The following is a 13,057-nucleotide window of genomic DNA, read 5'->3' on the forward strand; positions in this document are numbered from 1 at the left end:
CATACCAACGTAACAATAAAATAGTCCCTGTAAGATAGTAGGACTTCTTTGATGTACAGGTATAAGTACATGTACTTTTCCCCACATGAAGCTGGTAAGAGCACTTCCCCCGCCTTTTGTCTACGGGTTTATTGTTATATTGAAATATGGCTCTCCTTATCTTAAATTGAGCTAGGGTTATTGACAGGTCAGCTGTGGAATTCGGAGAACTACATTTTCAAGAATTTCAACTACACTGAACATAAATATGAACACAACATTTAAAGTGTTGAGCTCATGTTTCATGAGCTGAAATAAAAGATTTCTCAAGTTTTGAGGGAACGTGCAATTGGCATGCTGACTACAGGAATGTCCACCAAAACTCTTGACCTGACTGCAGTTCAGCTTCATAACCGACACAATGGCCACTGACACACTGGAGAAGTGTGCTCTTCATGGAAGAATCCCAGTTTCAACTGTACTGGGCAGATGGCAGACTGGGCAAGGTGACTGGTAGGGCAAGGTGACTGGTAACATGACCGAATACAAACAGTGCAGCTATTCCCTCCGCAAGGCTATCAAACAAGCTAAGCGTCAGTATAGAGACAAAGTAGAATCTCAATTCAACGGCTCAGACACAAGAGGTATGTGGCAGGGTCTACAGTCAATCACGGACTACAAGAAGAAAACCAGCCCAGTCACGGACCAGGATGTCTTGCTCCCAGGCAGACTAAATAACTTTTTTGCCCGCTTTGAGGACAATACAGTGCCACTGACACGGCCTGCAACGAAAACATGCGGACTCTCCTTCACTGCAGCCGAGGTGAGTAAGACATTTAAACGTGTTAACCCTCGCAAGGCTGCAGGCCCAGACGGCATCCCCAGCCGCGCCCTCAGGGCATGCGCAGACCAGCTGGCCGGTGTGTTTACGGACCATATCACCTCCACCCTACCTGACACCCTAGACCCACTCCAATTTGCTTATCGCCCAAATAGGTCCACAAACGATGCAATCTCAACCACACTGCACACTGCCCTAACCCATCTGGACAAGAGGAATACCTATGTGAGAATGCTGTTCATCGACTACTGCTCCGCCCACAACCGTAAGGCTCTCCAGAGGGTAGTGAGGTCTGCACAACGCATCACCGGGGGCAAACTACCTGCCCTCCAGGACACCTACACCACCCGATGTTACAGGAAGGCCATAAAGATCATCAAGGACAACAACCACCCGAGCCACTGCCTGTTCACCCCGCTATCATCCAGAAGGCGAGGTCAGTACAGGTGCATCAAAGCTGGAACCGAGAGACTGAAAAACAGCTTCTATCTCAAGGCCATCAGACTGTTAAACAGCCACCACTAACATTGAGTGGCTGTTGCCAACACACTGACACTGACTCAACTCCAGCCACTTTAATAATGGGAATTGATGGGAAATGATGTAAAATATATCACTAGCCACTTTAAACAATGCTACCTAATATAATGTTACATACCCTACATTATTCATCTCATATGCATACGTATATACTGTACTCTATATCATCTACTGCATCCTTACGTAATACATGTATCACTAGCCACTTTAACTATGCCACTTTGTTTACATACTCATCTCATATGTATATACTGTACTCGATACCATCTACTGTATCTTGCCTATGCTGCTCTGTACCATCACTCATTCATATATCTTTATGTACATATTCTTTATCCCCTTACACTGTGTGCACAGCAATTCAAGAGGGATGGGACAACATTCCACAGGCCACAATCAACAGCCTGATCAACTCAATGGGAAGGAGATGTGTCGAGCTGCATGATACACGTGAGACATTGACTGGTTTTCTGATCTACGCTCCTATCTTTTTTTTTTAGGTATCTGTGACCAACAGATGCATATCTGTATTCCCAGTCATGTGAAATCCATAGATTATGGCCTACTCAATTTATTTCAATTGACTGATTTCCTTATATGAACTGTAACTCAGTAAAGTCTTTGCAATTGTTGCATGTTGCTTTTTAAAAATTTTGTTCAGTGTATTTTTGACCCATACTTACAAAATGTAGACACAATATAAACGTTTTGTTATGTCATTCTCAATGATTTTAAATGCAGTGTCCACATGTGCGGTTGTGTTTTACTATATATGGTTCTAATGGTGCAGATGGTTGGAGCATATGGCTTGCAACCTCATAATTGACTGTTTTGGTTTCTGAAAGGGCCTCAAACTAAATGAGTTCACTGTATAACACACTTTGGAGTAAAATTGTCGGCTAAATGACCATAAAATATATGAAGGGAAAACATGAATCTTATTTAGCACTTACCTAACACCTAATAATATAGCACAATGCTAATGCACCAATTAGTAAAGTAGAGGTGAATGTAGAAAGTGAAATGAGTAACAAATGAAGAACACTCACATTATCTTTATTTTCTTCTTTATTATTCTCAAGAATGTATCAAGACACTTTTCATAACTGAGAATATGCAGTACCAGTCAAAAGTATGGACACACCTACTCATTGAAGGGAATTTCTTTATTTTTACTATTTTATACATATGTGCAAAACTGTCATCAAGACAAAGGGTGGCTGCTTTGAATAATCTAAAATATATTTTGATTTGTTTAACACTTTTTTGGTTACTACATGATTACATATGTGTCATTGTATAGTTTTGATGTCTTCACTGTTATTCTACAATTTAGAAAATATTCCAAATAAAGAAAACCCCTTGAATGAGTAGGTATGTCCAAACTTTTGACTGGTCCTGTATATATATATCCACATTTTGTTACGTTATAGACATATTCTAAAATGGATTAAATACAAAAAAAATCCTCAGCAATCTACACACAATATCCAATAATGACAAAGTGAAAACAGGTTTTGAGAAATTTAAAAACTGAAATAACTTATTTATATAAGTATTCAGACCCTTTGCTATGAGACTAGACATTGAGCTCAGGTGCATCCTGTTTCCATTGATCATCCTTGAGATGTTTCTACAACTTGATTGGAGTCTACCTGTGGTAAAATCAATTGATTGGACATGATTTGGAAAGGGACACACCTGTCTATATAAGGTTCCATAGTTGACAGTGCATGTCAGAGCAAAAACCAGCCATGAGGTCGAAGGAATTGTCCGTAGAGCTCCGAGACAGGATTGTGTCGAGGGGTCTGAATACTTTCCGAAAGTACTGTAAATACCCTGAAAAACTCTCACTCCCTTAGCTTCCATGTAGAGTTGCATATAGGACCTATTCGCAACTCTTCATGGAAGCTAAGAGAGTGACAGTTTTTTCATGGTATTCATGTAAACTTTTTTCCTACATGGAAGGTAAGAGAGTGTAAGATGATAACAGCCTTGAGAGTGACATACGTTTTTTGCCCTTGCTCAGACAATTAACTGTTGAACCAAGATAAGTCAGAATCTGACCTGCTATCAATATAGTGAATGTCTAACAAGTGTTCTGATGACACTTGTTTTGACATCTGCGTGTGCGTGTGTGTGTGTGTGTGTGTTTGTCGTCACCTCAACTTTTCATCCCTGCCTTATCTGCCTGTGCTGCTCTCGGTGCCATAACACATGCCCCCGAATATAGCTCATGCAGCAGGAACGTGCACAGATAGGGCTCTACCTTTGCAGAGCACATGTAACTTTGCCCTTCCACATGCCACTTTGCCTTTCCAGTCTCCAAAGTGCCTCTTTTCAGTGGTGGTATAATTTCTCCCAAATGTTTTTTTTTGTATGCATTTTTTTTCCCCATTGCTGTTCTGAACCCACTGCCCACAGGTTGTCGTTAAATTATCATCAATGCTTCAGAACCAAAAGGTTGCTTGTCTTGATTGTTGACCATTGACCAATAAGCAGCATTGGCGCGAAAAGACAGGCGTGCATATCGAGATTAGTGACCAGAAATAACTTGTTTAATTTCCTCCAGTTTCACCTGGGAAAAACCAACTAGGCCTTCATTTATCAGCCCATACAAAATGCAGTTTAGCAATCTACTACTGACTCATCTTTGCCAGAACAATAGGCTGGCGATTTGAGATAGGCCTATTTTGGGTGGCTACTGGCTACAGTATATGTCTAAAGCAGCTGTAACATTGACTTCAATATTATGGGATGAAAATATTCTGTGGAATTTACTACGATATTTGTGAGGAAGAACAGGGCTAGCCATCTGAAAACAAGCACTCTGCAGGCAGACTGCACTAAGAATAAAGTAGACGGCACGGGTCAAAATGTTGATTTATGACCCTATGTCCGCATGACGTGTACATGCCCAAATATGGGCATCCGGCCATGGCATCCTGTTCCTGTTGTCACGTGTTAGAAGATGTGTTATTTTATATCTATATTGCATCTATTCCTTTGAAGATGTCATGATGATTGATGTGTAGGGACCTGGTTGAACTGGGGGGGGTGTTTGAACATTTCAAAGAGGGTGACCCCACACCCACCCTATTTTATTGCCCTTAGGTTTGTTGTCTATGAAGTAGGAATGTCCGGGGGGGTTGTATTTGCGGCAGACGCATTATAAATAAAGCACAGAACAAGACATGCGGCCCCAGAACACTAAACAAGATTTTAAAAATAAAAACCCAGAAAAAATCAACGGAAAAATATGACTCCTAGGCCAATTCTCGGGGTGCTATGCATCTCTTGTCATGAACCCAATGACAAAAGCATCGAGGAAGTTTGGGGTGAGGCCCCTGAATGTTTTAAAGGAGTTTTGGGTACGAGTGAGGGACATACAGTAAGTGCACTCTTCCATCACATGTACAGCTGATTCTCAAGATCTTGCACACTAATGAGATGCTATTGAGCCCACACTACTAAACTGTCTGAGCCAAGGACTACATGCTTTCTGGTAAGTTTTGATTACAATACTGGGTAGGGTGAATATATTTTATACAACATACATTATCTTTTGTTAACTAGTAAATAGTAGCCTACAGCAAAGTGTGTTTAAATAATTTCTAACTAGCAGAAATTGTTAACAAGTTAGTTTTTGCTACCATGTGGGTTTTAGCTTGCTCGAGCCTGCTAACTGAGGAGTGTTAATTCACCTGTTTCCATACATGTTTCATTTTAAAACATTTATCTTACAGAGGAGTTGTTTAATCTATCTGCTTAACTATTTATCTGTACATGAAATTGTATTTGTTGTTTTTTCCCCTAATATTTACAGAAAATCTGATGTGTGGAGACATTTCACTGCAGCTAATGTAGAAGGAGAAGCTGTGTACATTTGCAAATACTGTGCCAAATCATATGTGAAGAATGCAACAAAGATGCAGAATCATCTGGACAAGTGCATAAAGTTCCCTCAGCACTCACAACAAGCAACATCTGACTAAAGTCCCTCTACTTCTATTTGAGGTGAAAATGATGAATCAGACACCTTATCGATAGCAACAGCTCATGGTCCTCCTGGAATCAGAAGTTATTTTGACTCAATGGAGGAACGTAGTCAGAGAAATGCTGATGAATGTCTTACTCGAGCTGTGTATGCAACTGGTTCACCTCTGATGCTCACAGGCAATGTGTATTGGAAGAGATTTCTGAATGTTCTTTGCCCAGCATACACTCCTTGTTACGAATCCCTTTTGGCCCGACAGTCTAGGGGGGATGGTAATGAGACCCGTAACATAACTCATGCAAATTATTATTGTGACAAAGTAAAAGTGTGCACGAAATAACCACGACAACAGAAATCTACCGTCAAACTCTAGGTTTATTTATAAACACACGGTAATGGGGGGAGCAGGAAAAGGGGCTGAGCTGGACCCAAGGAAAGAAACAATAAGTATTCAAAAACACCCCTAAGCTAGACTAGCCTACTTTAACAACAGCTAACTAACTAACCAAAAATACAGTGGGTGGTCCGCCCAGTTCTAACTAGTGTATTTAACAAAGTTCACCTACGGGTAGTGTATGCCCATGGGCGACTTGTCTTGGTTTCCCCCTTTTCCCACCAGCAACACACAAACACCATAACCAAAAACAATACTCACAGGTGATGACAAAGTGCTATGGAGGTGCTTTAAACAAAAGAGAGGTTAAGACATAAAGCGAGAGTAAAACACAGAGACCTACAGACATGGCATTTACAGAGAGATTGAGCTAGAGATTGAGCTAGAGATTGAGCTAGAGATTGAGCTAGAGATTGAGCTAGAGATGGCTAGAGATTGCTCCAGAGCAAACAAATTATGGGGTTTTTAAACCATGGGAAGGAACTGTGATAGGGTAGGAAATAGGAGGAGGTGTGTCTTCTGATTGATGATTGATTGTTGACTGATTGGGGAGTGATGGTTTTCACCTGTGAGGGGAGAAGGAGAGAAAAGAAACACACACACAGGATACACACACACACAGGATAACTGTATCCGTAACACCCCTCCAACCAGACATGATTTATCTACTCATTTGCTGGATGCAGAGTTCAACAGAGTTGAAGTGAAGGTCAAGCAAATCATAGAGAAAGCAGACTGCATTGCAATTATCTCTGATGGGTGGTCGAATGTTCGTGGGCAAGGAATAATTAACTACATCATCTCCACCCCTCAACCAGTATTCTACAAGAGCACAGACACAAGGGACAGACACACCGGTCTCTACATTACAGATGACCTGTAGGCAGTGCCAGGTCGCAGTTGTTAATGAGAACCTGTTCTCAACTGGCCTACCTGGTTAAATAAAGGTGAAAAAAATGTAAAATATTACCTAGGACCACAGAATGTATTTTCACTGGTGACAGACAATGCTGCAAACATGAAGGCTGCTTGTTCTAAATTGGAGATCCTACCCTCACATCACACCCATTGGCTGTGCTGCTCATGCATTGTATCTGCTCCTTAAGGACTTCATGGCACTGAAAACAATGAATACACTCTACAAGAAAGCCATGGAAAGGGTTAGGTATGTGAAGGGTAATCAAGTTATAGCAGCAATCTACCTCACCAAGCAAAGTGAGAAGAATAAGAGCACCACATTGAAGCTGCCCCAGCAACACCTTTTGGGGTGGTGTCATCGTGGTCATCGTGTTTGACAGTCTTCTGGAGTGGAAGGAGTCTCTACAAGAAATGGACATATCACAGTCTGCTGATATGGACAGTCCCATAATGAGGATCCTCCTGGATGATGTATTTTGGAAGAGAGTGGTAAGCAGCCAGAAACTCCTGAAACCTATAGCAGTAGCCATTGCACGGATTGAGGGAGACAGTGCCATCCTATCTGATGTTCAGACTCTGCTTGCAGATGTAAGAAAATAAATCCGTACTGCCCTGCCCACTTCACTGTTGCTCCAAGCAGAGGAAACTGCAGTTCTGAAATACATCAAAAAGCGTGAAGACTTCTGCCTGAAGTCCATACACACATGTGCACATGTTGGACCCCAAGTATGCTGGCAAGAGCATCCTGCCTGGTGCAGAGATCAACAAGGCCTATGGTGTCTACACTACCATGTCTCGCCACCTTGGCCTGGATGAGGGTAAGGTTCTTGGCAGTCTGGAAAAGTTCAAATCCAAGCAAGGGCTTTGGGGTGGAGATGCAATATGGCAGTCGTGCCAACATATCTCATCAGCCACCTGGTGGAAGGGACTTTGTGGATCTGAGGCTCTTTCCCCAGTTGCCTTCGTCATCCTCCAAATCCCACCAATATCATTTGCCTCAGAGCGCAACTGGTTCTTGTTTTGGAACACACACACCAAAGCACGCAACAGGCTGACCAATACAAGGGATAAAAAATTAGTGGCCATCTGGGCAAATTTGAGGCTTTTCGAGCCTGACAACGAGCCATCCTCAACTAGGTTGGAAAGTGACAGTGAAGATGAGGCCTCAAAGTCTGATGTTCCAGAGGGGGACATTGAGGAGGTCCAGGGAGAAGACATGGAAGCCTGAGAGGAAGACAATCAAAGCTTTAGTTTCTAGACTATCATTTTACAGATGTATGTTGAAAACGTTTTTGGGAGTTGAGATAGATCATTTGGGATCATTCAATATTCCCTTTGTTTTGTTTTTCAGTGAAATCATCCCATGAGAAGAGTCAACTCATTTAATTAAAGTTCAAGTTCATAACTAAATAGTTTTTTTTATTTCTATTGGAAGGATTTAATAATTTGCAATTATGTCTACTTATGACAAGGTAAAAGGTTTATGTTTATGTCTCCAGAAACATTATATTATCATATGGTAAATATATTAAATGCAAAAAACCATTTACACTTAAATGGTATTAATATTAATTTGCATATTTTTCTGTTATTTCCCATATATTCCCGTTAATTCCCACGGAAAGTTTCCACCTCTGAATATTCCCCAAAATGTGCAACCCTTATAAGGTGTTGGGACTGCTGTTAAGACAGCTTTATGTAGGCCCTAACAGTTTGTTAGTGCAATTTATGTATTGTTTCGTGTTGTATTGTGTTGTGTAGTGTCTTTGCTGACATGCATCCAAATGATATATTTTTTGTTTGCAACACCAAGATTGACATGCTAAAATCGCCACTACTTACAACCTCTGCTACAATAAGACCTATGACTCCAGAGAAGTGACATAATATATATATGCATATATCCCTAGTTGATTTTGGCTGCCAACATTAATTACTTTAAGCTACAAATGCAGTTGTAAAACACATTTTTTTTCTGTAGTCTATCATGAGTTTAGAAAATGGATCCCTGTTTATGGGTGTATGAAATGGCAGGCTACATTTGCGCAGTGATTGACATGTGGTTGTGCTTGTGCGGGGGTCACAAGTTGTATACGACTCCTTTTTGGGGGATAGGGGGTCAAACAATTTGAAGACCACTGGGATAGCCGATAGTGGCAAAGAATTGGGTTGGAAAATGGTAGCCTACAGTATTTCTTACAATCTTCTATTATGTCTGGAATTGTGTTAGTCATTGTTAATATGTGCCGCATTTATTCCACTTCAAAATAGTTTCGCAAAATACTATACTCATCAGGTTGTGCTGCTTTCCCCTCTTCTTGTAATAATTGCTCAAGGAGTATGTGACCGCATTTGCGGGAAGAACATTATTTGGGTGCCTTTTTTTTTAGCTTGAGCACATGCCCTCAAAAAAGTCTGTTATACTGTATGAGACAACAGGAGAAACCATGGCTCTGGTCAAAATGAATGCACTATATGGGGCCAAAATGGTGCCACTTTAGATTTGTCCAACATGTCCTTGTAGCCCTACATACCTCATCACATACACATCCAGACAGCAGCATAAAAAGAGGGGCAAATAGTCCGAGTAGCCATATGATTACCTGTTCAGGCGTCGTATGGCTTGGGGGTAAAAAACGGTTGAGAATACTTTTTGTCCTAGACTTGGCACTCTGGTACCGCTTGCCATGCGGTAGTAGAGAGAACAGTCTATGACTCGGTAGCAAGTTAGTTATTTAGGACACAATGTCGCTCCAGCCTCCCGCCTGCTGTACTATTGGAAAACGGGGGCGACAGGTAGACTGTTCAATTAAGGAAACAATGGGATGCTCGAGGGTTGCAGGAACAAATTGCGGGGCGCAGTAGTACACTATTGGGCTGCAATCACACAGTATTGGAGATGCGCCGACGTGTAATGACGTCACGGGAGAACGGATGGAAGCAATTTCGTGGACCACTTTGCCTCATAATAATCGAGAGATGGCGTCCTGTACCCAGTGAATAAGCAAAAAATATCTTAAAGAATTGACGAAGAGATACTCTAATGGCATTTATCATTAGGCTACGAACACTGTTGAAGTAGGCTAATAATAACAATAATCTTTCACTGATAGAAAGAGCATTTATTTTGGTGCTGTTCTGCAATAGCCTATTCCACCTGGTTTCCCCAGATTTAACAGGGGGTGGGTTCCGCGGCGTTTGTTTCAGCATCCTCCAGCCTCCGCCTCTGTGTAGGCTATCCAACGCGAGGACGGCGAAACTGGAGACAGGGAGAGAGGGCGATGGCTGCCGGTGGAGGATGCGGGGAGACTGTGGATCAGTACCGGGCGGAGGTCGAGCGGCTCACCCAGGAACTTGCGGATGCGAACAGAGAGAAGATCAGGGCGGCAGAATGCGGTCTTGTTGTGTTGGAAGAGAACCAGACTTTGAAGCAGCAGTATGCCGATTTGGAATCGGAGCAGGAGACGCTGAAGCAGGAGTTGGAACAATTACAAGAGGTAGGCTAGTATACAGTATGCTAGAGGATGCAGCCTCTCCCCAATCTATTCCAGATAAATTATATTATGTACAGCTCAATCACCAAACCTATTATTAGATCATATTAGGTTACACGAAATGGCAAGACAGGGCCCCTACACGCATATTTACGTTTGGGTGAGCTTATTGCCATATGTTTTGTAAATTTATTTGACATGATCCACACATTATTTGTATGGAAAAGGTGTGTGTGGAAAGGGGGGGGGTTCGTAGTCCACTTTTTGCATCTTACTTTGCATGAGCTCTGTCATTTATCTCTTGGTGAAGTACATATGTCCTGTGCAGTCATGGAGTAATGAATTATGTTAACTGCTGTCTGTGTCAGAGACTGAGGTGATTTCCCTATTCTCCCATCCTCTCAATGTGGGTGGCTCCTGTCCCTAAGTGCATTGGACACACACACACACACACACACACACACACACACACACACACACACACACACACACACACACACACACAAACTGCAGGCATTGTTTAAACTAGTCCCTTTCTAATGCAAATGTTACCCTTCACAAAGCAAATATGCAATGCATCACAGTAAAGTTAGCCTTTTAGTAATTGTTTGAGTACATGGGGTCAGTTGTCATTCAGACTGCTCAAGAGATGAGGTATGTACAAGAGTAAATTTAAGGAATGCTTTGGTAATTGGAGCTTCAGAGCTGCTGTTTATTATGGTTTGTGTGGTGGCTCACTTGCCTATTGATCCAAGTGTCACGTTAAGCATTTTCATGAAGAATCTGTGAAGTGTCTGGATAGGTCCCTGGATCCACTTCCACAACACTGCTGGGCCAGCTCTTTTTCTAAAGTTTCATTTCTAAAGTAATTGTAACTGTAAAGAATATCATAAACTCCATAGGTATTGATTTTGTCTGCCCCCACTTGCTAGGGTTTGAAAAATGTATGACTATGTGTTTATGCATTCGGTCAAATGCATAAAGCAAAAGGGAAGAGCAGATGCTGACAGAGCTCAAAGTTCAAGGTCATTATGGAGGTGGAGAACCTATAGTGCTATTGGGAGCAGAGACGAGAGTCTAGAACGGTTGACGTGGGAAGGGAGATGGGCAATAATGTCAGTTTGATATGGATTAAATTCCCTTTGCAAAGCAGCCCAGTTCTATATCAGATTTAAACCAGTGTCATCTTTTACAGTACAGTGCATGGGTACCAACGACTTAGTCTTAGTTATCAAGATGTATTTTACTGTCCTGAATCTATAACCCGTTTAACTCTGCACTTAGCCCTGGGCTAAGAGAGCTCTTAGCATCAGCTTTTCAGAGACAGCCGATCACAGAGTTCCATTGTAACCTAATTTGAATATTCATTAAGCTTAGCACTGGCTAAGAAAGTTTATATTTTACACATTGACAATCTAGTTTTAGAGGTTCCTAATTTGATATAATTGTGGAATTTCACACATTGGTTTAATGTATGTCATAATTATTTTTATTCCCCAAAGCCAGTACTATGAAACAAAGATAAATTATATAAAGAATGATAGTAAAAAGCTTTGGAGCACCACATTTTGGGCAAAAAGGCAAACTCAGCTCCACCATTCATTGAATTAGATGGCTCATTCATCACAAAACCCACTGATATTGCCAGCTACAAGATTAGGAAACTTAGGCATAACATGCCAGCAACAAACACCTATCCCACACATCCAAGTAAAGCTGACCAAATTATGAAAGACACGCCTTTTTGAATTCCATAAAGTGAGTGTGGAAGAGGTGAAAATATTATTGTTGTCTAGTAACAATGACAAGCCACCTGGGTCTGACAACTTGGATCGAAAATGACTGAGGATGATAGAGGACGATATTGGCACTTCTATTTGCCATCTCTTTAATCTAAGTGTTTAAGAAATGTTTGGACTCAGGCCTGGAGTGGAGCAAAGTACATTCCGCTACTGTCACGCCTTGACCATAGTTTCCTTTGTATGTTTATATGTTTTGTTTGGTCAGGGTTTGATCTGAGTGGGCATTCTATGTTGTATGTCTAGTGTGTCTGTTTCTGTGTTTGATCTGATATGGTTCTCAATCGGAGGCAGGTGTTAGTCATTGTCTCTGATTGGGAACCATATTTCGTTAGCCTGTTTTGTCGTTGTGGGTGATTGTCTATGTTATGTTGCTTGTTAGCACAGTGTTTCATTAGCGTCACGGTTGTCACTTTGTTGTTTTGTAGTGTTCAGTTTTTCCATTAAAATGACGAACACTTACCACGCCGCATCTTGGTCCGATCCTTACTCCTATTCAGACGAAGAGGAGGAAATCTGCCGTGACAGCTACCCATGAATAGAAAAGCACCCTTTACTGGCTCAAATAGCTGACCAACCAACCTGTTACCAAATGTTAGTAAACTTTTGGAAAAAATTGTGTTTGACCAGATACAATGCTATTTTACAGTTAATAAACTAACACAACTTTCACAAATGACTGATGATTGGCTGAGAGAAATTGATAATAAAAATATTGTTTAAGCTGTTTTGTTACACTTCAGTGCGGCTTTTGACATTATCGATCATAGTATGCTGCTGGAAATATGTATATGTTATGGCTATATCGTGGATCGAGTCTTACCTGTCTAACAGAACACAGAGGGTGTTCTTTAATGGTTGCCTCCAACATAATCCAGGTAGAATCAGGCATTCCCTAGGGCAGCTGTCTAGGCCCCTTTACTTTTTTTCAATCTTTACTAATGACCTGCCACTGGCTCTGAGTAAAGCCTGTGTGTCTATGTATACAGATGACTCAACACTTTACACGTCAGCTACTACAGCATGTGAAATCACTGCAACACTAAACAAAGAGCTCAATGCGCACATTGCAGTTTTTCTAGAGATAAATCAGAT

The 13,057-nt window shown here is 41.4% G+C and overlaps 1 protein-coding gene across 1 annotated transcript in view; it reads left to right on the plus strand.

Moving 5' to 3' along the window:
* Positions 1-9,576: 9,576 nt before the first annotated feature.
* The window catches only part of bicd1a (bicaudal D homolog 1a), an 80,727-nt gene continuing 77,246 nt past the window's right edge, over positions 9,577-13,057 (plus strand). The window contains 1 exon segment of the mRNA XM_029634659.2: positions 9,577-10,166. Coding sequence (XP_029490519.2) covers positions 9,951-10,166 — 216 coding nt within the window. The 5' untranslated portion in view covers positions 9,577-9,950.

This window comes from Oncorhynchus nerka, linkage group LG25 (genome assembly GCF_034236695.1).
Source record: "Oncorhynchus nerka isolate Pitt River linkage group LG25, Oner_Uvic_2.0, whole genome shotgun sequence".
In the NCBI taxonomy this organism is placed as follows: Eukaryota; Metazoa; Chordata; class Actinopteri; order Salmoniformes; family Salmonidae; genus Oncorhynchus; species Oncorhynchus nerka.